Consider the following 27,528-nt stretch of genomic DNA (forward strand, 5'->3'; position numbering starts at 1 on the left):
ACCAGGTCCTCTTTGTCTGGTTCCATTTATTATCTACCAGCTTTTATCCCACCCTCCTTTCTAACTATAAACTGGAAATCTTACATCTCATCTTTCAGTGCAGATATAGATTTAGATTAGATTAGATTTTTTTTTAGATTATGAGGATACTCAGTCCTCGTTTATTGTCATTTAGAAATGCGTGCATTAAAAAATGATACAATGTTCCTCCAGTATGATATCACAGAAACACAAGACAGACCAAGACTAAGACCGACAAAAACCACATAATTATAACATATAGTTACAACAGTGCAAAGCAATACCGTAATTTGATAAGAGCAGACCATGGGCATGGTAAAAAAAAGTCTCAAAGTCCCGATAGCTCCAACATCTCACGCAGATGGTAGAAGGGAGAAACTCTCCCTGCCATGAGCTTCCAGCACCGCAAACTTGCCGATGCAGCATCCTGGAAGCACCCGACCACAGTCCGACTCTGAGTCCGTCCGAAAACTTTGAGCCTCCGACACCGAGCACTGAGGACCATCTCTGCCGAGTGCTTCGACCTTGCCCCGGCCGCCGAGCAACAAGCAAAGCCGAGGATTCGGGGCCCTCCCCTCCAGAGATTTCAGATGCTGAATTCTTCCAGTGATTTGTTTGTTCCAGATTGCACATCTGCGGTCATTTTTGTCTTCACTCTGCCCCCTAGTTTGCACTCAGATCTCCAGTTTTGGCCATATAGCTTCTCATATTCTTGACCCCAATCCTGGTGGCACACCCAGCCCATAAGGCAGACATAGAGAACAGCAAATCTACAGATAGTTTGTGAATAATGAAGATTTATTGCGCTAATGCCAAGCCATCAGATACTGGATTATCAGATTTTTATGTATTAGGAAAACTAATTGGATTAAAGGCAGATTAGACACCAGAACCCTTGGCACGCCTGGAAGGACTTTAAAGGAGTGGCTGCAGAAATAATAGACTATTGGATGAAGTTTTACACAGTAACCTCTAGAGTTTACAGAGAAAAGTGCAAAAATCAAAAAAAATATTCAGTGAGTGGCAGTTCTGTGGGTGAAAACGCCTTGTTAATGAGAGGGGTCAGATGAGAATAGTTAGACTAGTTCAAGCTGACAGGAAGGCAACGTAACTCAAATAACCATGCATTACAGATATCCAATTTGTGTTACTGTTGCTCACTGTCACTTTACTCACTTGCAAGGACTCTTCATCTCATGTTCCCGATACTTATTGCTTATTTATTTATTATTATTTCTTTTTCTGTATTTGCGGTGTCTTTTGCACACTTGTTGAATGCCCAGATTTGTGTGGTCTTTCATTGATTCTGTAATGGTTATTATTCTATTATGGATTTATTGAGTATGCCTGCAAGAAGATTGGTCTCAGGGCTGTATATGCTGACATACACGTTTTTTGATAATTCACTTTAAACGTTGAATATTTCTTTATAAAATGACATCATTCACAAAATTTAATCAGCTTGTTTGTGCATGAGGTTATTTCTGGTGTCAGGTGCATGCACACTTAATGATACCATTATGCACGTATTACCCATTTTCATCTAAACTAACATACCTGGAATGCTGATTGATCTCAAGTCATTTTAAATATCACATTCATTACTCTTGCATTTTATTTCTTTTTATTTAGAGATACAGCACTGTAACAGGCCCCTTCGGTATGAGCCTGTGCCGCCCACTTACACCTATGTGACTAATTAACCTACTAACCTGTACACCTTTGGGATGTGGGAGGAAACCAAAGAACCTAGAGGAAACTCATGTGGTCACAAGGAGAGCTACAAACTTACAAACTCCTTACAGGCAGAGGCTGGAATTGAACCAGATTGCTGTAAAGCATTATGCTAACTGCTAGACCACTGTGTTGCCCTTAAGTTATTAAAGTTATTCTATCAATGGTATATTATGTGAGATATTATCTTATGAATTTTCCATTTCCTCTTAAATAAAAGAGAGCTGGCAGAAAGTGATGAAGCCTTTGACCTTGTTCCTGGATTATTTTTCTTTTGATGTGATGGTAGTTTTTCTTTGAGATAATGTCTTTAACAAAAAAAACAATAAATCATTTTCCCAGCACAGTACATTAAGTTCCAGGCGGAGCACCCTTTGGTGTTATCAAGCCCTGTACCAGAGGAAAAGACATAAATATCAAGATATAGGACGAAGATTAAAACCTTAAGGGTGTACTTGCATTTGGCACAAGTGGTTACATTTTGGATAGCCCTGATATGCTGTAGCATAATACATCTAATTGAAACAGACTTTGAAAATTAAAGTGTACTTTGGCAATGGAATGTCAAGTGTAATTGATACAGGAAGGCAAAATTAAATGGGTGTAATTAAAATATCCTGAAATGTTTGTGTTAAATAAGTACACAAAAAAACAAATAAAACCTTAGAAAGATTCAGCATAGGATTTCTACTACTTCACGAGCCAGGGATTGCTGCATGCATTACAGACGACCCTTCCATTATAGCTGTTTAGGTGTCGGAAATTCTCAGAATCAATTTCGTGAATTCATACTACAGGCCTCCAATAAGCAAACAAGATTTGGAAGAACAAGTATGTAGACAAATTATCAGTACGGTGTAAAAGTAATAGGGAATTCAGGGAATTTACAAATTGCTACCCAAAATTTTGAGTGGAGAACAAGTAAATAAATAATACAATTTTTAAAATTAGCATTTTTTGATCCACATACAGATAACATGGTTCCGCATTATGCAAGATCACAATAATGACCGTTTTCTAAGAACACAACTCTTCCCCCCCTCCCCCACCCACCAAGCAGTCAATTGTATTTTGCTCATGGGACAAATAGAAAGGCCTTCGTCAAATATATAATTTAATCTACCCTTTTTAGATAGCGGTTTGCAGATATTATTACAAGATTTGGCAGGGACATACATATTTGCCTGGCTGACCTTGATTGGGATAGCATCTGTTATGTTCTTTAGTGCCCAGTGATGCTATATTGTAAAGTGATATAATTCAGATGAGAGCAAAAGAAAACTAATCTCTCCATGGTTACCTCACGCACTAGCAGTCTTCCAAAAAGAGTCTCTGATAAAAGATGGTTAGTTGATTAATATACCAAAAATTTGCAAGTCATTATACAGATCAGCAATAGAAAATTCTTCCAGGATAGGAAGAGAAGCTGGGGAACAAAAAAAACTAAAGTTGATCTTGTGTAACTAACCTGATAATGTTGATTTGTTAATAGTTTTACTCTTTACTGGGAATTTTAATTTGCATTGATTATTTAAATATTAGTTGCTTCTTTTTTGTGGGAGCTAAACAGGTCAAACAATTACAACTCATCTTTCATACAAAGAATTAAGCCTAACAATAAGGACTTATGGACACATTTCACTTATTGATAACACAGGTGAGAAGTAATAGTCCAGTAGGTGATCTCTGCTATCATTTCAAAAGTAAGAATGGGTAAAAAGGATTATGTTCTGTTTTGTTTTTTTTAAAGCCATGTTGATATATCACAATGTATGGATAATAAATTGTAATTCTTATTTTCTTTAATTTCTAGCTGATATGGGTTTTGCAAGACTGTTTAATTCTCCACTAAAGCCTTTGGCTGATTTGGATCCAGTGGTGGTAACATTTTGGTATCGTGCACCAGAGTTACTGCTGGGAGCCAGGCATTACACAAAGGCAATTGGTATGTCATTATGTAAGGTTTGTACATAATAATTATTTCAATGCTAAAGTTGTTAAGATGACAAGTAGCAAGAGCAGGTATAAACAATACTACACAGTTGAGTCTGTTGTATTTTTCAATATTATGAATGAAGCTTCCCTACAGAGCTCACTGGTCTTTAGTTGGCTGATTTATTCCTATCTCCATTCATGATTATGGGAACAACATTAGCTACTCTCTGGTCTTCTGGATCGGATGGGAAAAAAGTCTGCTAGAATTGCAGCGATCTCCTCCCTTGCTTCCCATTAAATCCTGGGACAAATTTCATCAGGATCTGAGGATTTGTTCATTTTAATGTGCACCAATATCCATAACACATTCACTTTCTTGATACACATATGCTTTGGACCATCTCTCTAGAGAATATTATTGCACATATTCCTGGTTCCACACAGACTTCTCTTTTGTTCCCTGAAGTGACCTACTCTTTTCCTAGCTTCCCGCTTGCTTTTGAAAACATTTTTGAATTATCTATAATTCTGTTGGTTATTCCCCGAAGAACAACTCTCTCCCAAGTAGAATTCTACATACTGCCTTTAAAATCCATCCTGGATGCATTTACAAAGTTGCACCCTACACTGAGGTAAACCTGGCCAATATTGGACAAGTTAAAATCATCCAATACTACAGCCTTACTGCTTTTACATCCTACATTTATCTACACTTTTTTCTTCCAAATCTTGCTGACTGATAGGAAGGTTATAGTATAACCCCATCAAATTGATCGCTGCTTTCATATTTCTGAGTTCTGCTCATATAGCTTCATTTGCTGATCTGTCGAGGATATTCTTCCAGAATTCTGCTGTATTGCTCTCTCTGATCAGCAGTTCAATACCTTCTCTTCTTTTGGAACCCCTCCCCATCATAACTGAAAAATTCTATACCCGGGATCTGCCATTCCTGTCCTTCCCTCAGCCACATTTCTGTGATTGCCACTATATCATAATCCACAAACTTATCCATGCTCTCAGATTCTTCTTGCCTGCAAGGCTCTTAGTATTAAGGTAAGTGTACTTACCCACCAGCCCTCAGGTGCAACCCCAGCTATCTTTGGCTGCTTTGCCCACTGAACTTGCCTGTTCCATTTATTATGTACTTCTCTCTATGCAACTACAGTGCCTATAAAAAGTATTCAACCCCCTTGGAAGTTTTCATATTTTATGACTCATTTAAGACTCATTCCACCCAGATGCAACACAGAGCGTCATAGGAAGTCATTCCTGCCTGTGGCCATCAAACTTTACAACTCCTCCCTTGGAGGGTCAGACACTCTGAGCCAATAGGCTGGTCTTGGACTTATTTCCTGGCATAATTTACATATTACTATATAATTATTTATGGTGCAACTGTAACGAAAACCAATTTCCCCCGGGATCAATAAAGTATGACTATGACTATGACTATTATTTTTACGATATTGAATCCCAGGGATATAATTTGGCTTTTTGACACTGATCAACAGAAAAGACTCATGTCAAAGTGAAACAAATTTCTACAAATTGGTCTAAACTTATTACTATTATTAAAAATCAAAACAATTGATTGCATAATTACACATCTCCTTCAAGTCAGCATTTAGCAGATGCACATTTTGGCAGCAATTACAACCCCGAGTCTGTGTGGATAGGTCTCTATCAGCTTTGCACATCTGGACACTGCAATTTTTTCCCATTCTTCTTTATAAAACTGCCCAAGCTCTGTAGGATTGCATGAGGAACGTGAGTGAACAGTCCTTTTCAAGTCCTGACACAAATTTTCATTTGAATTGAGGTTTGGACTCTGACTTGGCCACTCCAGGACATTAACTTTGTTGTTTTTAAGCCATTCCTGTGTAGCTTTTGGCTTTATGAATGGGGTCATTGTCTTGCTGGAAAACATATCTTCTCCCAAGTCACAGTTCTCTTGCAGAGTGCATCAGGTTTTCTTCCAGGATTTCCCTATATTTTGCTGCATTCATTTTACCCTCTACCTTCACAAGCCTTCTAGGGCCTGCTGTAGTGAAGCATCCCCATAATGCTTCACAGTAGGAATGGTGCGTTTTTTGATGATATGTGGTTTTGGTTTACTCCAAACATTGCATTTAGTCTGACGGCCAAAAAGCTCAATTGTAGTTTCATCAGACCATAGAACCTTCTTCAGCTGACTTCAGAGTCTCCCACGTGCCTTCTCGCAAACTCTAGCCAAGATTTTTTTTTCAAACAGTGGCTTTTTCTTTGCCACTCTCCCATAAAGCTGCAACTAGTGAAGCACCAGGCAACAGTTGTTCATTGCATAGTCTCTCCCATCTCACCCACTGAAACTCGTAACTCTTCCAGAGTTGTCATAGGTCTCTTGGTGTCCTCCCATAACAGAGGCCTTCTTGCACGGTCACTTAGTTTTTGAGGACAGCCTGCTGTTGGCAAATTTACAGCTGTGCCTTATTCTTTCCATTTCTTGATGATTGACTTAACTGTATTCCAAGGGATATTCAGTGACTTGGAAATGTTCTTGTATCCACCTCTTGACTTGTGCTTTTCAATTTTTCACAGAGTTGCTTAGAGTGTTCTTTCATTTTCACCGTATAGTTTTTGCCAAGATGCCGATTCACCAGCAGTTGGACCTTCCATTTACAGGTTTATCTTTACTACATTCAATTGGAGTTAGCAGTCAAGAATGCTGATTTCTCATGCATCTGTTGTTTAGAGCTAGAGACAGGGCAATGTCCTCTGCAAACTCTAGGTCATCAAGTTGCCGACACATGGTCCACTGGATTTCATTTCGTTTTTCACTTGTCCGTTTCATAATCCAGTCTATTGCCAACAAAAACAGTAAGGGAGCCATCAAACATCCCTGCTTTACTGCAGTATTGACAGTGAAGCTTTCTGACAGTTTTCCAGCATGTATGACTTTGCATGACATATTGTTGTAGGAGTTCCTGATGATTTTGATAAATTTCTTTGGTCTTCCGTAATGATTCATTAAGTTTCCATACTGTGTTTCTGTCTACACTATCAAAGGCTTTCTCATAGTCGATGTAGTAGCGAGAAGTCTTCCATTCAGTTGACTGTTTTATGATTATTCTGAAGTTGGCTATCTGGTCTGTGCAGGAGTGATCTTTCCTAAAGCCTGCTTGCTGGTCTCTTAATGTTGTGTCAACAACTTGCTGAAGGCATTGCAGAATAATTCTGTTTAGCACCTTTCCAACCACAGACAGTAAGGATATAACTCTATAGTTTTTATAGTCTCGTAGGTCACCTTTGCTTGGAAGCTTCATTATATGACTTTCCTTCCACTCTTGTGGCATCTCTTCTTTGTCCCAGATGTTGCAGAACAAAGTGTATAGGATATCTGCCGAAAGATTAGGGTCTACCTTTAATGCCTCTGTCTGGACCATCTGCTTTTCCTGACTTTATCCTCTTGATTGCCTGTATGATATCCTTCTTTGATGGCTTGACACAGTTGACATCCAAGTCTGATGCTTGTGGAATTAAAGGAGATTCGGAAGGAGGTGGGTCTGTTCAGGAGTTCATTGAAGTACTGTGTCTAATGTTAGAGCTGTTCATCTTCTTCGGTTAGGATGTTTCCATCTTTATCCTTCATTTGTGTGTTGATCTTGCTGAATTTACTAGCTAGTTTCTTGGTAGTATTGTATAGTTCCTTGATATTCCCATTTGCTGAGGCTTCTCCTGTTTCAGATGCAAGAGTGTTGATGTACTTTGTTCTGCCCCTCTTGATGTTTATCCTATTTCCTTGTACTCCTTGTCGTATTCCCTCTGTGCCTCCGCTTTCTTGTTCCTAGTTCTGCTTCTATTTCATTTTTCTTTTTTGTGTCCTCCTCTTGTTGATTGTTTCCGTTGTTCTTAGTGTAATTCACTCTTTATGCTCAAATGTCCTTTTTCCTGGCACTTCCTCACAAGTTTCATTTATTGCCTCTGACAGCAATCTATTCATCTTCAATATCAAGGCCTCAGATGCCTGGAACATAATGGAAAGCTGTTACTTTGACTTTCACATTGTACTTCAGTTGCTCATTGGGTGGTATGTACCTTCTTTTTAGCTTCATCTGTACTTTGGTGATCAAAAGAAGGTGGCCTGAGCCTGCATCTGCACCACGTTTCACTCTTATATCATGGAGTGATCTTCGAAACTTCTTTGAGGTGAATACGTGGTCGATCTGGTTCTCTGTTACAGACAGCAACTCCAGGCTAAGACTTTACATGCTGCCGCTGGAACCCCAGTCTCCCCTTCCCCACCACCACTCTGCAATCCCATGTTTCTCATGCCTCACGATCAGTTCTTGCATCCTTGGAGCCTTCCTTATCCTCCCACCACACCTTCCCTGAACACTGCAACCCTCCTCGCTATTCAGACACTACCAACCCTATTCCCCACTCTGATCCCAGCCCTCATCTATATTGGGTCTTCACCTGAGGCCTTGAGCTTCCAGTTGACTGCCACTATGATGCTGCATTTAGACAGATATTTAGATGTGTATAACATACAAGGATAAATCCTAATGTAAGCACGGACATGGCCTGGCAAAGGACCTAGTTCTGTCCTGTACAATTCTGTGATTCTAAATTGGATTTGGTGCGACCTTTCCTGGACTACAATGTACAGGTTGGTAGTCCAGGAAAGTACAGTGGATTTTGATTAATTGGGGCAGCTGCTAATTTGGGACAACTCTTGAAGAACAAAAACTAATCAAGAAAATAGCCAGGATTCCCTTTTTTTTATTTGAGACACTATGCTACTTAATTGGGACAGGAGACTGTTGCCGAAGTAGCGTCAGTCATGTGCAATTGTGTAGCTGTTAGACACTACACTATGCTTAGAGCAAACAGGTTTTAAATAACGTCAGTTGCATTCATTTGCTTTCAAAAAGCAGTGATTTTTGTCACTGATAGTTGGTGAGAAATAAGCAGTAAGACGATGTGGAACGATCTTGCTCACCGCGGTTTCAAGCATTCAGGCTTGGGGATGCTAGAAATGGCCGGGAGTGACAAGTTAGGAACTACGAAGAATTTGAAGGCATTAACAGTCATCTTGAATATTACAATGAAAATGAAGATTTGGAGGATGCAGTTGTCGAAAGCATTGTATGAAAATAATCCATTATCTGCAGTAAATGTCTGTGCTGATATTGTTTATTTACAATTAGTCAATCTAAAGAACACAGTAGCGTACACTGAATGAATTCTTCTGTTGATAACTATTAAGAACTAATACACAGTTTTATAGTACTGTAGAGGTATTGGTGGTGTTCTAATGTGTTCTGTATTTCATTTAAATACATAAACTGTTACTCATTCAAACAGTAGTTTATCTCTTTTATACTTTTTTAACCATTTCAACGAAACTGATTAATTGGGGTAACCGCTTAATTGGGGCAAATTGTACTGGTCCCAATGTGTCCTAATTATCCAGAATCCACTGTACTTGTATTGGAGTTGGTGCATTGATTGATTAATTGGATTCATTGGTCACTGCATTGATTCCTATGATGAAGAGGTTGCCATATTATTGGTTTAACCTATACTAATTGGGATTTAGACTTTAACATGCACAAGATTATGACACCACTGACAGCTGTTAAAAGGCTATTTCCTCAGGTAGAAGAATCTAGGACTAGAGGATTTCGCCTCAGGGTGGTTACAGTCATGAAGTAATGCAGCATGAGTCAGGCACTTAATCCACCATGTCCACATTGATACTTAGCACTCATCCTTATCAATTCCATCTTCTAATACATCTTCTAATACATAGCCTTTCAATGCCACATTGAGGAAGACAAGTTTCTTTATTCAAAGAGGGTTGTAGATCTATATCATTTGTGTACATTTAGTACTGAGCAATAGGTTTTTGGATAGGCAAAGGGCATACAAGAAGAGATGGTACAGAATCATCATGACCTTGTTGAAAGGCAGAGCAATCTCAAAAACTTACATGATCTAATCATGCTTCTATTTTTATGTTCTTATGTCTTGCATATAGCAACATATACATTCAAATGATCTCAGCTATTACATCATGTGTGGAGAACTATGTAGAACAGGTTTTTGTCATGGTTGAGAAAATGAATATTGAAGGGGAAGTTACAATAGTCATCATTACATCAGCTTCAAATTGTAGGAAATAGAAAATAAGGAGGGTGGAAGGTCACATGTGCACCATCTATTGGCTGAGAGGGAAATGAAAGTAAGCTGCTTCTCAGCCTGTATTACTATTGCATTGAAAGTATCTAGGAATACAGCTTTTTGGTGAAGTCATGTGAGTTTTATCAACTCCATCTAGTCCCTTAATTCCATAACAACTGATACTTAGTACTGAACAGAAATCCTATTAACCTCAGTTCTGAAAATTTCAATTGACCTTATCTTTATCTGTTTTGTTCTTTACGAGGCCTAGACATTTCTGAGCTTCCTTTGTGATATTAATATAGTTTTAAAAGTCTGGAAAAATGCAAAATGGTGTCAATGAGTTCCTGTGTGCAAAACTATTTTCTTTTAGGAATGGCAAGCAATAGGAGTTGAATTTCCCAAGTTATTGTATCTTTCATCACAGCTCTGGACAATGCAGTAGCAAATAGATTATACCACAATACAACCAGCTCCCTTCCATTTGTTGGAGAAAGTTAATGTATGCTGCAATGGTGGTGGACGAGACGTGGAAGTGGCAGGGTGCAAGGGAACTGGCATAGACTTGTGGTGAAGAATTCTATATGCAGTCAAAAGGGAAGGAACTTGCCAGAGGGGGAAATGCTCAACAGGTGGAATGCAATGCAAGGGATGTTAGTGGAGGCAGATTCGGGTGTAACATTCAAGATGTGTTATAATAAATATTTGAAAAGAGATGATAGGGAAATCAGGATTGTTCTTATATAAGGCTGGTATGGGCTTGAAAGGGCAAGTGTCTTCTTGTGCTGTAACTTTTCACTGATTCTGTAAGTCTATAAGGGCATGAGTGCCCCCTTATCTTATGAGACCCGCAGTTCAACTAAATGCCCCTTCCAACTGTGAATGGAAAATTGGTATTTATCAAGGCATTTGACAAATGTAGACATAAACTGTCTTTATTTATTCATCCAAGCCATTGTGTGTTGAAGTGCCCTAGCTTGGTATAAATTAATGAGTGTCTTCATTAATCATATTCTGTTATTTTGAGTACCAGTGCATTATCAAATCCAAGTCTATCCATTTTTGTAGAAATGTATTGCCACTTTTCTTATTGTTACTGGATCAAAATCCTGGATCTTACCTTCTGCTTGTGTAATGGGAATAGCTCTACCATATCACCAGATGACATGGTTCAAGAAGGTGGTTCATTACCATTGAAGGAAATAAACGTAGATTTTCTTCAAAGACCTATTGAGTCTGATGGATCTATCTTATTCAGTAAAATGCTCATAGATTTACTGAGATTTCATGAATATTGTGGGTTCATTTGCAGAATATTATGGCTGATGAAAATTTATTAATGGTAAACATGAAAATACTGGATAGTAACTTGCCCTACATTTGATTAATTTTAAATGCATCAGTATTATGATGACCTGAGAGAAACCGCAGCCTTTATTTGAGAAAAAAGACCTTGAATGTTCCTTTGCAGAGTGAAGGCAGCAGGGGTAGTGGTGATGTGAAATAGAGGAGCCAGATAACAAGTGATGGGTTTGAGAGGAAGGTAGGAGTTATGACTGACAAGTTTGAATAGTAGAACAGGCAGGGACAATTAAATGAGTGTGGTGGGACTGATGGATTGAAGTATATATATATTAATGCAAGGAGTATTATGAGTACAACAGATGAACATAAAACCTAGATCAATTATAATGCTGTTGCCATTATGGATACTTGGTTGCAAGAGGGACCAGCTGGCAGCTTGATATACACTTAATAGCAGGCTCCTTAGCAGCACTGATGTACAGAGGGATTTTAGGGTCCAAGTCCATAGCTCACTGAAAGTTGCCACACAAGTAGATAAGATGGTAATGAAAGTGAATGGCATGCTTGTTGAGGTGGCTGGCCTTGTTCTAGCCATGGTCCCTATTTCACAATGTAATTAGAGTGTGGAAGACTACTACCTCTCTTTAATTCTGTCATCCTGAAAGATACCTGCCATCACCTTGTCATAACCTGCACCCCCACAACAGCCCATGAAGCATTCATTTGTCTCTTAAGTGGTTCTTAAATTTTTACTTTTAATATAGAATCCTACTCCTTGTATTAATCATTTTGGGGAACATTTTAACTATTGGACTTTATGCAAACTGAGCGATATTAGATTACTTCCCTGTTATGCAGTTCCCTGGAAATGTCAATGGAAATGAAAATTAGAAAAAATGTTTAATGCACATCTAATTGGATGCAAATTTTATACAATTGATATGCATTTAAAATTATTCCCAGAATTGGTTCTAAATTTATTTATTAATTTTCACAATTATTAGACATCACATTTGGATTTGCTATTACCTTTGGTCTCCAACACCAAATTCCATTCCACTGACTTTACATGAACGTAAGAAATGAAACCAGATTCCTCAGAGCCCTAGGAGGACTATCCTGCTTCACAATAGTTCCCTCTCCGCCTTTCATCCGCAGAGTATTTTTAGATTATTGAAGTTTTCCATTATGAATACACATACAACTATGGCAATTTCTCAAACTTCCTGCAAATGCTCAACATGCTTCCCACTGGTTGACAGTCTATTTTGTTTCTTAAGTCTAAGCATGTGGTATTCTCCTTAACATAGATCATCACTAGGGGATCGGCTGTGCTGGATTGGTTGTTGTGCAATGATCCAGAGGTGATAAGAGAGCTTAAGGTTAAAGAACCCTTAGGGAACAGTGATCACAATATAATCGAGTTCATGTTGAAATTTGGGAGGGAAAAACTAAAATCTATTGTGTCGGTATTTCAGTGGAATAAAGGAAATTAAAATGGCATGAGAGGGGAACTGGCCAAAGTTGACTGGAAAGGGACATTTACAGGAAAGACAGCAGAGCAGCATGGCTGGAGTTTCTGCGAAAAATGAGGGAAGTGCATAGAAACATAGAAAATAGGTGCAGGAGTAGGCCATTCGGCTCTTCGAGCCAGCACCGCCATTCAGTATGATCATGGCTGATCATCCAACTCAGAACCCTGTACCAGCCTTCCCTCCATACCCCCTGATCCCTTTAGCCACAAGGGCCATATCTAACTCCCTCTTAAATATAGCCAATGAACTGGCCTCAACTGTTTCCTGTGGCAGAGAATTCCATAGATTCACCACTCTCTGTGTGAAGAAGTTTTTCCTAATCTCGGTCCTAAAAGGCTTCCCCTTTATCCTCAAACTGTGACCCCTCGTTCTGGACTTCCCCAACATCGAGGACAATCTTCCTGCATCTAGCCTGTCCAATCCCTTTAGGATTTTATACGTTTCAATAAGATCCCCCCTCAATCTTCTAAATTCCAACGAGTATAAGCCTAGTCGATCCAGTCTTTCATCATATGAAAGTCCTGCCATCCCAGGAATCAATCTGGTGAACCTTCTTTGTACTCCCTCTATGGCAAGGCTGTCTTTCCTCAGATTAGGGGACCAAAACTGCATACAATACTCCAGGTGTGGTCTCACCAAGGCCTTGTACAACTGCAGTAGTACCTCCCTGCTCCTGTACTCAAATCCTCTTGCGATGAATGCCAGCATACCATTTGCCTTTTTCACCGCCTGCTGTACCTGCATACCCATTTTTTAATGACTGGTGTATAATGACACCCAGGTCTCGTTGCACCTCCCCTTTTCCTAATCGGCCACCATTCAGATAATAATCTGTTTTCCTGTTTTTGCCACCAAAGTGGAGAACCTCACATTTAGCCACATTAAATTGCATCTGCCATGAATTTGCCCACTCACCTAACCTATTCAAGTCACCCTGCATCCTCTTAGCATCCTCCTCACAGCTAACACTGGTGCCCAGCTTCATGTCATCCGCAAACTTGGAGATGCTGCATTTAATTCCCTCATCTAAGTCATTAATATATATTGTAAACAACTGGGGTCCCAGCACTGAGCCTTACGGTACCCCACTAGTCACTGCCTGCCATTCTGAAAAGGTCCCGTTTATTCCCACTCTTTGCTTCCTGTCTGCCAACCAATTCTCTATCCACATCAGTACCTTACCCCCAATACCGTGTGCTTTAAGCTTGCACACTAATCTCCTGTGTGGGACCTTGTCAAAAGCCTTTTGAAAATCCAAATATACCACATCCACTGGTTCTCCCCTATCCACTCTACTAGTTACATCCTCAAAAAATTCTGTGAGATTTGTCAGGCATGATTTTCCTTTCACAAATCCATGCTGACTTTGTCCGATGATTTCACCACTTTCCAAATGTACTGTTATCACATCTTTGATAACTGACTCTAGCATTTTCCCCACCACCGACGTTAGGCTAACCGGTCTATAATTCCCCGGTTTCTCTCTCCCTCCTTTTTTTAAAAAGCGTGGTTACATTAGCTACCCTCCTATCCTCAGGAACTAGTCCAGAATCTAAAGAGTTTCGAAAAATTATCCCTAATGCATCCACTATTTCTTGGGCTACTTCCTTAAGCACTCTGGGATGCAGACCATCTGGCCCTGGGGATTTATCTGCCTTTAATCCCTTCAATTTGCCCAACACCACTTCCCTACCAACATGTATTTCCCTCAGTTCCTCCATCTCACTGGACCCTCTGTCCCTTACTATTTCCGGAAGATTATTTATGTCCTCCTTAGTGAAGACAGAACCAAAGTAGTTATTCAATTGGTCTGCCATGTCCTTGCTCCCCATAATCAATTCACCAGTTTCTGTCTGTAGGGGACCTACATTTGTCTTAATCAATCTTTTTCTTTTCACATATCTATAAAAGCTTTTACAGTCAGTTTTTATATTCCCTGCCAGTTTTCTCTCATAATCTTTTTTCCCTTTCCTAATTAAGCCCTTTGCCCTCCTCTGCTGGGCTCTGAATTTCTCCCAGTCCTCAGGTGAGCCACTTTTTCTGGCTAATTTGTATGCTTCTTCTTTGGAATTGATACTATCCCTAATTTCTCTTGTCAGCTACGGGTGCACTACCTTCCCTGATTTATTCTTTTGCCAAACTGGGATGAACAATTGTTGTAGTTCATCCATGCGATCTTTAAATGCTTGCCATTGCATATCCACCGTCAAGACAGATACACTCCAAATACAAAGCAATTTTCAAAGGGAAGAAGGACACTACCGTGGCTGACAAGTAAAGTCAGAGCCAAAGTAAAAGCAAAAGGGAGGGCGTACAAGGAAGCCAAAGCTAGTGGGAAGATAGAGGATTGGGGAGCTTTTAAAAAATTGCAGAAGGAAACTAAGAAGGTCATCTGGAAGGAAAAGGTGAATTATGAAAGGAAGCTGGTGACCAATATCAAAGAAGATACTAAAAGCTTGCTTTAGATATATAAAGGGTAAAAGAGAGTCAAGGGTAAATATAGGACCAATACAAAATGACGCTGGAGATATTGTAATGAGAGATGCAGAGATGGCATCATTCTTCACAGTGGAAGATGTCTGCAGTATACCGGACATTCAGGAGTGTCAGGGAAGTGAAGTTTGTGCAGTGAAGATTACGACTGAGAAGGTGCTCAGGAAGTTTAATGGTCTGAGGGTGGATAAATCTCCTGGATCTGATGGAATGCACCCTTGGGTTCTAAAGGAAGTAGCTAGAGAGATTGCAGAGGCATTAACGATAATCTTTCAACAATTTTGATAGATTCTGGCATGACTGGAAAATTGCAAATGTTACTCCGCTGTTTAAGAAGAGTAGGAGGCAGCAGAAAGGAAACTATAGACCTGTTAGCCTGACATCAGTGGTTGGGATGTTGTTCGAATCGATTGTTAGGGATGAGATTACGGAGTACTTGGAGGCACATGACAAGATAGGCCAAAGCCAGCATGGTCTCCTGAAAGGAAAATCCTGCCTGACAAACCTACTGCAATTCTTTGAGGAAATTACAAGCAGAATAGACAAAGGAGATGCAGTAGACGTGATGTACTTGGGTTTTCAGAAGGTCTGCTTAGCAAGATAAGAGCCCATGGAATTACAGGGAAGTTACTTGCATGGGTAGAGCATTGGCTGCTTGGCAGAAAACAGAGTGGAAATAAAGGGATCCTACTCTGGCTGGCTGCCGGTTACCAGTGGAGTTCCTCAGGGGTTGGTGTTGGGACTGCTGCTTTTTACGATGTAAATGATTTGGACTGCGGTATTAATGGATTTGTGGCTAAATTTGCCGATGATACAAAGATAGGTGGAGGAGTGGGTAGTGTTGAGGAAACAGAGCGCCTGCACAGAGACTTAGATAGTTTAGGGGAATGGGCAAAGAAGTGGCAAATAAAATACAATGTTGGAAAGTGTATGGTTGTGCACTTTGGTGGAAGAGATAAACAGGCAGACTATTATTTAGAAGGGGAGAGAATTCAAAATGTAGAGATGCAAAGGGACTTGGGAGTCCTTGTGCAAAATACCCTAAAGGTTAACCTCCAGGTTGAGTCAGTTGTGAAGAAGGCGAATGCAATGTTGGCATTCATTTCTAGAGGTATAGAATATAAGAGCAGGGATGTGATGTTAAGGTTCTGTAAAGCACTCGTGAGACCACACTTTAAGTATTGTGTGCAGTTTTGGGCTCCTTATTTTAGTAAGGATATACTGACATTGAAGACGGTTCAGAGAAGATTCACGAGAACGATTCCAGGAATGAAAGGATTACCGTATGAGGAGTGTCTGGCAGCTCTTGTGCTGTGTTCCCTGGAGTTCAGGAGAATGAGGGGGGATCTCATAGAAACATTCTGAATATTAAAAGGCCTGAACAGATTAGATATGGCAAAGTTATTTCCCATGGTATGGGATTGTAGGACGAGAGGGCATGACTTCAGGATTGAAGGACGTCTTTTTAGAACTGAGATGTGGAGAAATTACTTTAGTCAGAGGGTGTAAATCTGTGGAATTTGTTGCTATGAGTGGCTGTGGAGGCCAAGTAATTGGGTGTACTTAAGGCAGAGATAGATAGGTTCTTGATTAGCCAGGGCATCAAAGGGTATTGGGTGAAAGCAGGGGAGTGGGAATGACTAGAAGAATTGCTTCAGCCCATGATTGAATGGCAGAGTAGACTTGATGGGCTGAATGGCCTGCTTCTGCTCTTATATCTTATGGTCTTAAAACCATAGATACAGAATTAGTCTATTTGGCCATTAAATCTGCTCCAGCCATTTAATCATGGCTGTTTTATTATCCCTCTCAACCCCATTCTGCTGCCTTCTCCCCGTAACCGTTGACGTCCTGAGAACCTATCAAACTCCGCTTTAAATATACCCAATGACCTGGCCTCCACAGACGTATGTGGCAATGAATTCTTCTGGCTAACGAAATTCCTCCTCATCTCTGTTCTAAATGAATGTCCCTCTATTCTGAGGCTGTGCCTTCTGGTATTAGACTGCCCCACTATCGGAGACATCCTCTCCACATCTCTATCTAGGACTTTCAATATTCGATAAATTATGTGGCCACTGCCTCTTCTTTCTTTGCTATCTTTCTTGAACACCTGCGGGCATGCCGGTTGTGATGTTGTGATGGCAACAGTGGACCTATATCAGCTCTGCGCTCTATGAGGCAGCAGCCCAATCCATCGGCCATAAGAGCAGGAACCACCAAGACTGGTTTGATGATAACTCAGACACCATCCACAACTTGCGTAAGGACATGTACAGAGCACACCGGGCAACTTTAGACAACCCCTCATCCACCAGCATCAGGCAGCATTGACAGGCAGCTCAGAGGAAAGTGCAAAAGGCAATGCGGGCCATACAAAATGAGTGGTGGACTGAAAAGGCACTACGGCCCGATAAATCGATGTGTTACTCCCCTGAAAACAGCAGATGGTTCAACACTTCTGAAGAATTCTCTTATCTTTTTTCTTTTCTCCTTTCTTTCCTCTGTCTTTTATGTTTTTTTTCTCCCTTTTTTCTAATGAGGGGAGATGGTGTTGGGATAGGTGTTTTTTTTTCTCTTGGACTTATTAATGTATTTGAATTTTTTTTTCAATATGTATTAGTTGTTGTATTGGTTGAGTCCTTATATTTCTTCTTTAAAAATTTAAATAAAAATATATATATATAAAAAAGAATCAGAATACCATTCTGCTGAGGTGGGCTGAGCATTGAAACACCCTGCTTAATCAGGACTCTTGACGCAGACCCCACCATCCTGAACGAACTGCCTGAACTTCCTCCTATCCACGACCTCAGTCTACCACCAACCTTCCAGGAGGTTCTATCAGCTGTCCATTCCCTTAAGAACAACAGGTCCCCTGGCACTGACAATATCCCTGCTGAGTTACTGAAGAACGGAGGGTACATGTGCATGCGCACCCTCTACCAGTACATCACCAAGGTCTGGACTGACGAGAACATCCCACAGCAATGGAGAAATGCAAACATTGTTGTCATTTATAAAAACAAGGGTGACAAGGCCATCTGCAGCAATAGTAGGGGCATATCACTCCTCTCTGTTGTTGGAAAGGTCCTGGCTAAAGTGATGCTTCAGAGACTCATCAGCAACATCACCGAGTCAATGCTGCCTGAATCGCAGTGTGGATTTAGGAAGAACAGGAGCACTATCGACATGATCTTCACGGCCCGGCAGCTTCAGGAAAAGTGCCGGGAGCAACCTCAGGACCTGTTTATGTCCTTTTTCAACCTCTCCAAAGCATTCGACACTGTGCAAAGAAAGCTCTTATGGGATGTCCTCCTCAGGTTTGCCTGTCCCAATAAATTTGTTAACATCCTCCACCAGTTCCACGATGGGATGACTGCTCGGGTGACCATAGGAGGACAAGAGTCCGAGCCCTTCCTTGTACGCACAGGGGTGAGGCAAGTGTGTGTGCTAGCGCCAGTACTCTTTAACATCTTCCTCTTATGTGTTAGCAAGCTTCTCCACAACGAGATTGAAGACAGCAGCGGTGTGGTAGTGGATGTCAGATTAGATGGAAACCTCTTCGACATCAAGAGGCTCCGTGCGACCACCAAACTCTGTAGGGAGCGGGTCCTGGAGCTGCAGTATGCAGACGACTGTGCTTTTGTGGCCCATACTCCGAAGGATCTCCAGACTGTCCTTGCTGTGGCGGTGAGAGCGTACAGCAGGATGGGGCTGACTGTCAATACCACCTAGACAGAAGTGGTTTGCCAATGGAGTACCAGTGTCCCACCCACTCTACCTGCCTTCACCGTTGGTAATGAAAAGCTGTCAGTAGTGCCATCTTTCAAATATCTGGGGAGCATTCTCTCTGAGGCTAGCGGCATTGACAACGACATCCAAAGCCGCATTAAACAGGCATCAGCTGCCTTTGGGAGACTTTGGCGTAGAATCCTTCAGAATAGGAGCCTTTGTCCCTCCACAAAGGTCGCAGTATTCCAAGCGATCTGTGTCACCACCCTCCTCTGTAGCTGTGAAGCTTGGGTAATCTATAGCCGTCACATTAAGTCCTAGGAGCGCTTCCACATAAGCTGCTTTCAGCACATTCTGGGAATTACCTGGCGTGAGCGGGTGCCTCACACTGAAATACTTGTAAAGACCAACTGCAGGAGTATTGACGCCATTATCACCCAGCGTCAGCTGCAGTGGCTGGGGCATGTGATAAGGATGCCCTCATGTCAGCTACCCCACCGAGTGTTATACAGCCAGCTACATCATGGTCGACGCTCAGCTGGAGGGCCGAAGAAGCACTATAAGGGTCAGATGAAGAATGCTTTAAGGAAGTGCAAGATCAGACCCGAGGACCTGGAGGATGCTGCTGCTGACCATACCACTTGGCAACAGCTGTGTAGGGACGGGGATCGTATTCTGGAGATGGGAAGAACAACCAGAAGACAACAGAAAAGAGCCAGGAGAAATGCAGCCATGGTTACCATCACTACCACCACTACTACCACAACTACCACATATATATGTCCCACCTGCAATAGAGCTTGTGGGTCCAGGATAGGACTGTATAGTCATCAAAGATCTCACTGTTAAAGGAGTGGATGTCGTCATTGGATTTCAATGGACAACCGATTGGATTGGACAGGATTATTTAGATTCCTGTCCTGGATTTTTAAGCAGTTTTTGTTAATGCCACAACATTGTAATCCCACTTAGCTCACCAGCCATTTTCAGTATGTTTCTTGGATTTGCATGTATACACTATAAGTCTGTCTTAGATCTTGTCATGCTGTTTCTCAGTATGAGAAGTGCATACTCCTAAACACTATATATTTCTTCTGCTAGTGATATGACTGCAACCTATAGCTGTTTGCTCTCCATCTACAGAGTAGCTGCACATTGCTACCTTAACTCTTTAACAGGGAGGCAACATACTATCCTTTGTTCACAACCTGTACCATATCTGTCGAATTTCTTATAATTGTTATTCTCTTCATCTCTCTTATCTCACTCCCTGAACTATTGAGTCAACCTGAGTGCTGAGGTCCTGAGTCTAGCTTCACTCTCCAGAGAAACCTTCTCTCTCATCAGTAATCTGAACCAAAAGCTAGTTAGTATTTAAGGTGCCCTTTGAATCTCCTGAACTACCTGCTGCCCTTTTCTGTTTGTCTGGCAGTCACCCATTTCCTCTGCCTGCTGGGTACCTCCTGAAATGTAGCTGCAGGTGACCATGTTTTCATGCCCCTGTGGACCTGATGTTTTCTGGTGCTACAACATGATACAAAATGTGCATTCAAAGTGTTTGAGGAGCCTTGCTGTGCCTGTATTTGTTAGCTTAAGCCAATTCACAGCAAACAGTACTTCCCAGTGCTGGCAGTACTGCAATATATGTGCAGTTTTACTTATCCTGAGGTAATTTCTTTAATTCTCTGGATGTTTGTTTAAAAAAATGCTTATCTAAAGTGCCAAGGCTCTATTTCCCACAGACCTTTTATCACCAGAACTCTTTCCCATGCTTCTTTTAATCTCACTGGTATCCTGTTTACCATAGTACTTTTAAATTCACCAATGTCCTTCTTTTACCAAGCTTCTTTTACTCACCAGGATTCTTCTTCCACATTGCTTTTAAAATCACAAGTGATTTGTTTCATGTGCACCTTTTACTCATTGGAGCTTTTTTCCCACCATCTAAATTCATTGGAAATGTATTGCCCATCTCCTTTTAAACTGATACTCTGTACCCTGCACTAATTTTATGTACTAGGATTGCACTCCATACTCTCTTTGCCCATAGGGACTATTTTCCATTTCCTTTTAAGATTACTAGGTCTTTGTTTCCCACAGTCCTAAACTTATCAATTTCTGTGTTCCCAGGAATTTTGGCAGGATTTAGACTAAGGCACAGTGAAAAATGTTGTGGGAGCGAATGTATGAATGGAAAGCACTGCTGAGGGTCAAGTAGAACGCTAGGATTGCAGGTCGCATGGTTCAAACTGAGATGGTGGCCAGAAAGCGGATAGAATCAATCATTAGGAAATTAGTTTGTAACTTCGCCAGAAAACATGGCTTCCAACTTCATTGTTTAATTGTAGATAAGTTTGGATTTTCAACAACCAGGATGATACACAAGCAGTAATTTACCAACAAGCATTACAGAGGCTAAAGAAGATGGTATGGGTGGAATCTTGTACTTATTAGTATATGTGGAATTTAGAATTTTGCATGTAGATGAAGGAAAACATTTGTTCAATGACAGTTAGAGTTAGGATGTGGTTTGTTGTTTATTTTTAAATTTTTGTCCTCAGTCATTTTCATTACCATCTAACTTGATGACTTAAAATTCCACACATTCTATCATTTTTTTTATTTGATAGCCAAGAACTTACCCCTTTTCTGTTTCTCAGACCGAGGGCTTAGCAGTATATAACTTTCCTCCACATGCTGGAAAATTTGTCATTTCCTATATGATGGACTGAAGACTTGTTTGATTTTATAGCCTTCAGATCCACCATGATGAGCATATATGATTCACGGTCAACTCAACATTGTTACTCTTTGCCTTATTATATTTCTTGTCTTTTACTTTAGATATTTGGGCAATTGGGTGCATTTTTGCAGAACTTTTAACATCAGAACCCATCTTTCATTGTCGCCAGGAAGATATCAAAACAAGTAACCCTTTTCATCATGATCAGTTGGATCGTATTTTCAGTGTTATGGGATTTCCTGCTGGTGAGTTTGTTCAGCTGATGCTTGGTGTAATTTCAAGTGGGAAATCAGTCTGTTACATTAAATAAAACTGATGTACTGTCTGCTGAAGTGATAGCTGTCATTATTCTGATTAGCATAGGTTTTATAAAAGGGATACTCAGTACTGTAAAATTTTGCTGTACCATCCTGTAGAGTGGTAGACGACTGATTAAGATGTCATAAATGTCCATATTGATTTGTCTGACACACCATTTGATGTCAGATTCACTTTTCTGAGTTGAGGTGAACATACAGTCTCTTCGTCTACAGTGAGAAGTAAATTGGGTTTAGTTATGACATTAATGATCCTACAGGATAGAATTCAAATAATCAGAGTAAAGCTGTGTGATGCTTTTTTAAAGGTTATGAAACTATTGCAGGATTGTTGTTTATTCTGAAATAATTTAATAAGGATCTGCACTTCAACAGAGACAAAAATTTGTCCTCTTACAGTGGAAGTTCTCATTGTTCTACTTTCAACATGAAACAATGTGCCGTGCTCACAGATAATAAAACAGTTTTGTTAACAATCAGACCTAGATAAAAGTTTAATTAAAATATTCCTACAGATCATTGTAACAATATGATTATAATAATGGTATCTAGAAAATACTTTTTTTTAAAGTCTTGTGGGAGAAAATTTTACTCCCATTTCAGCCCACAGTGTCCCCATTGTCAGACTTTTTAATCAGCAAATGAAAATAAACAGCAGTTACAAAGTATAAGAATGAAAATGTGGCCTTAGACCCAAGTAGTGCTCTCCACCTTCTGTGAATTAAAAGTATTTGTGATTAAATAGTTTGAAACCATAATTATTTTAATTCAAGATTTGGGACACTATCCTCTGTAAAAACCAGTTGTGTCTACTTTGCTAAACAGTGTTTTTGTGGTGGCAAAGTTGGAGCCTTAGAACAGTGGCACTAGGGCAGTTCCCCTTGTCCTCACCTACCACCCCACCAGCCTCCGGGTCCAACATATAATTCTTTGTAACTTCCGTCACCTCCAAGGGGATCCCACCACTAAGCACATCTTTCCCTCCCCCCCCCCGCCTTCCGCAGGATTGTTCCCTACGCAACTCCCTTGTCCATTCGTGCCCCCCCTCCCTTCCACCGTTCTCCCTCCTGGCACTTATCCTTGTAAGCGGAACAAGTGCTACACCTGCCCTTACACTTCCTCCCTCACCACCATTCAGGGCCCCAGACAGTCCTTCCAGGTGAGGCGACACTTTACCTGTGAATCGGCTGATGCGATATACTGTGTCTGGGGCTCCCGGTACAGCCTTTTATATATTGGTGAGACCCGATACAGACTGGGAGACTGTTTCGCTGAACACTTATGCTCTGTCTGCCAGAGAAAGCAGGATCTCCCAGTGGCCACACATTTTAATTCCACGTCCCATTCCCATTCTGATATGTCAATCCATGACCACCTCTACTGTCAAGATGAGGCCACACTCAGGTTGGAGGAACAACTCCTTATATTCTGTCTGGGTAGCCTCCAACTTGCTGGCATGAACATTGATTTCTTCAACTTCTGTTAATGCCCCTCCTCCCCTTCTTACCCCATTCCTTATTTATTTATTATTTTTTTCCTTTTTTTCTCTCTCTGTCCCTCTCACAATAACTCCTTGCCTGCTCTCCATCTTCCTCTGGTACTCCCCTCCCCCTTTCTTTCTCCCCAGGCCTACCATCCCATGATCCTCCACCTTCTCCAGCTCTGTGTCCCTTTTTCCAATCAACTTTCCAGCTCTCAGCTTCATCCCTCCCCCTCCTATTCGGATCTCCCCTCCCCCTCCCATTTTCAAATCTCTTACTATCTCTTCTTTCAGTTAGTCCTGACGAAGGGTCTCGGCCCGAAATGTCGACTGTACTTCTTCCTGCAGATGCTGCCTGGCCTGCTGCGTTCCACCAGCATTTTGTGTGTGTTGCTTGAATCAGATTTGTGTTAATGTCATAGCTAGCACCTTGCTCAGGAGCACAGGTCCACTTTAATAAAATCTTTTAATGTTAGAATGACTTTGTGCTGCATACCCATGGTTTTCTTCATTATAGATATACTCAAACAGTCTAGTAACATTTGTAAAGACATGTCTTTATTTTGCAAGATAAAGATTGGGAAGATATCCGCAAAATGCCCGAATACCCAACTCTGCAGAAAGACTTTAGGAGAACAACGTAAGTTCTGATTCTTTACCAACTAGTTTCTGATTGAGGTTTGAATTTTGTACAATGTTACATGCTTGAAGGAACATTCACACCACTCACAGAGTGCTGTATTGCCTGCTTCTTTTGGAAGCAGATATTCTTGAATTTGGGGCTGCTTTGCAGGGGAGAGAATCATCAGAAATTTCATTCTTCATTTTCCTAAACGTACCTTACAAAATTTGTCATTCTTTAAAAATATAAGCAGTTGCTTTGACAATTTCCTTTCTTCTTGGGAAATTCCAGGAAATCATCCAAGACCCATTCCACTGAAACTTGTTACTATTCTGCTAAACTGTAGAAATTAAGCACTTTTAATATTTTAAATTGACAATCTGTTTCACTCTGCAGGAAACATCTATTTTGGAAATTATGAGTATAATTAATGAGCAATTGCCCATTGATTGGCTCTGCACCACAATCTTCTGCTCTGCACACAGATTGCTATTTCAACAATATAGTGATCGTACAACAGCTGCCCAAACATAGCTTATGAAGATGACAAGACATCTGTAGTATGTTGCCAGAAAGAAATGCCTCAGATCTTACTGGTTCATACTTTTTAGGGTAGGAATCTAAGATGAGAACAATGTACAACAATTGTTCAAGTCTCAAGTAGGAAGTCCACAGAATTATTTGAGTACTTATTGTTTCCAGCATGGGTTGCGGATGAGGGGAGGACGGATGCTTGGAGTGAAGTCTGGGACTGTCAGGTGTACTGAGTTGTTTTGGAAAGTTTCTACAGTCTGGCATAATTATTTTCCATTTTGAAACGTCCCAGTCATTGTCTTATTGCTAACAACTGGAGAGCCACCGATGGGCAGTACACTCTCTTAGCACACAGGGAGTATTCCCAGGAATGAAAATGCGGAGGGAATTAGAGTTGGAAAGGATCATTATTACATTATGCATTGGGAGATGCATTAGACCAGGAGTTCCCAACCTTTTTAATGCCATGGACCACTTCCATGAACTGAGAGAATTATCTGTGGACTCCAGGTTGGGAAACTCTGGATTAGACAATGCTCCTGTGTCAGGAGCTGACTTGAAGCTCTACCTCCACTGGAATTCCCTATTAATTAATCATTTGGTGGAAGGACTTTTGCTAGCTGGGCTTAGGCAAGGGGTGTGGCTGTAGAACACTGAGGTGTGCTGCACTCTGGCTGGCAAACTCAGTGAGAGTCATTGCTGTGGAATGGAAGTACACACTCCACATGCTGACAGACTGCTTCTCTCACCACACACTCTGTTGGATATTGTAGAAGCTGGAGGCTCCCCCTCTCTGCTCTGTCCATCCCAGGGATTTTTCTACGGTAACAAGTTCAATGGCCAGCAATCAAAATTGAGCTTCTTACTGAATAGAGATCTCTGGGCTGGGGAGAGCTGTACAGCCAAACAAACAGATAGTGCATCAATAGCTTTCAGCAGGAAGTGATGAGAGAGACTACAGGATCAGAACAGCACATGAAGCAATCAGTACTCAGCTGGGCCCACCCAGACTCACAGGCAACCTCACTGTACTGAGCCATAGGCGATTCATGGCTGGGGGAGCATCAGTGGAGGGCAGAGATTCTTGGTGAGTTTTCCAACATTATAGTGCACAGCAGAGGAGATGACAGGGATTTGAGGAATAGCACCACGTGACCTGCATGGAAGTATTTTTATATACTACAGGGATGTACTTCTGAGAATTTGACTATAGGACCAAGAGTAAAATGAATTTGTGCTCTGTGAACTAAACAGGGTGCATGTATACAGAGTTGACTGTATCTCTGTCCTTCTGAGAACAACATTTTTTGAAAAATTTCTCTTTTAGTTTGCCTACTCAGCTGTACAGGTGAATCAGCTTTAAGATCATCTGTTTTCTGGGTATTTTGCTAAATTTCTTTATGACTGGAGTCATTGTAATTTTCTTTCACCAGAATTTATAAACTGGAATTACAGTAAATGATAGAAAATAAGAGATATTTGTGTATTATTTTGTTCTCTCTTCCTCTCCTTTGGTCCCCCAGGTCATTTACTGACTGAGGGAAGGCAGGCTAATGTGATCTTAAGCAGCTGAGAGATGTGTGAGTGTCCATCAGGTTTCCCACATACTTTTCTTTGGTAATATCACTGGCATAGTAAATCAACCAATGAAATCAATATTTCTTTTACAAATTGTGTACACATTATATTGCTTTGTCATTTTAGAGTTAAATTGGTGAGAAAATCTAATATTGATCTTCTCTTGCATTCAGCTATGCGAACAGCAGCCTCAATAAGTATATGGAAAAACATAAAGTCAAGCCTGACAGTAAAGTATTTCTCCTGGTGAGTTTTTACTTAAAATATTTGGAAAAGAACTGCCCAAGAGGATTGTAATCAAATGAAAAGGAGTCCTTCTCCCTCACATTAGTGAATAGACAAAACCAACTATTTATTTCTGTGTCAGTTAATGCTCTTAAACACAACTAAATTAATACCACATGAAAAAGGTTTTCTCTGGATTCCAAAGTTCCCTTGCCAGAAGTATGATGCAGCGTAGAAGTTCATCTCTATTTGATGTTTGATTTATATCAGGGTATGAAAGAGTGTACGCAGATAAGGGAAATATGATTCCTCAGAATAAAAGTATGAACCTAACCCCAAAAGATTAATGGGATCAGAACAGCCTGAGGTAAATTGTAATAAACCCCAGGTAGGATGTTGATAACACTACTTGAGCATCTGGTATTTCCTGTTCCGTGTAGGGAAGGAGAGAAGGGGAGTATTAGAAAGTTAGTAGAAGTGAAGAAGCCAGCATGGCCAACTAAACTTACAAGAATAGAAGACATTTCCTTTACAGGAGGGATAATTTAATTGAGATTACTTGTAAATGTCTATAGGCTCAATACATACCTGGGCCCTGCTTCAAACTCTCCATGACCAATTGCCAGTATTGCTGGTGGCTAAGTGACTCGGGGAAATGGAAGGAGGAACAGCTGGGATTTCTGAAAGCAATGACATCCACTGGTTTACCTTATTCCACAGTACCGTAAGAAGGACAAAGTCATTCCACCTGTCTCTGTCCTGCCACCAGGGAGCTCTAGCAAGATTTTTTTTATTTTACTCTAAAGGCAAAAGCCTGACAATTCCAGATTCTACTTGATTTTCTGTCCCTGCAGTCATATCCTACTTGAATATTCCAAGCTTCAATTAAATTAAAAACCCTTGATTATGTCAAGGAGTACATGTGCACTGTTTAGGTAGTCATTTCTTATTTGAAAAAAAGTTCATTTTAATGGGGTGGGGTTGTAAATGGTCTTTCCTTGTTTCAGTTTTTCCAGTTCTTCCAGTTTATGACATGGTAGTTTCCTACTCAGAATTAGGAACCATTTTGGTGATACTTTAATTTATTAACAAAAATGTTTTTAATA

The 27,528-nt window shown here is 40.6% G+C and overlaps 1 protein-coding gene across 2 annotated transcripts in view; it reads left to right on the forward strand.

Moving 5' to 3' along the window:
* The window catches only part of cdk19 (cyclin dependent kinase 19), a 180,609-nt gene that overhangs the window by 107,405 nt on the left and 45,676 nt on the right, over window positions 1–27,528 (forward strand). For both annotated transcript variants that reach the window (XM_063040761.1, XM_063040762.1), the window contains exons 6-9: window positions 3,569–3,700; window positions 21,768–21,911; window positions 24,034–24,103; window positions 26,371–26,443. In XM_063040761.1, the coding sequence (XP_062896831.1) occupies window positions 3,569–3,700; window positions 21,768–21,911; window positions 24,034–24,103; window positions 26,371–26,443 (419 nt within the window). The remainder of the gene's footprint in view (window positions 1–3,568; window positions 3,701–21,767; window positions 21,912–24,033; window positions 24,104–26,370; window positions 26,444–27,528) is intronic.

This window comes from Mobula hypostoma, chromosome 2 (genome assembly GCF_963921235.1).
Source record: "Mobula hypostoma chromosome 2, sMobHyp1.1, whole genome shotgun sequence".
NCBI lineage: Eukaryota > Metazoa > Chordata > Chondrichthyes > Myliobatiformes > Myliobatidae > Mobula > Mobula hypostoma.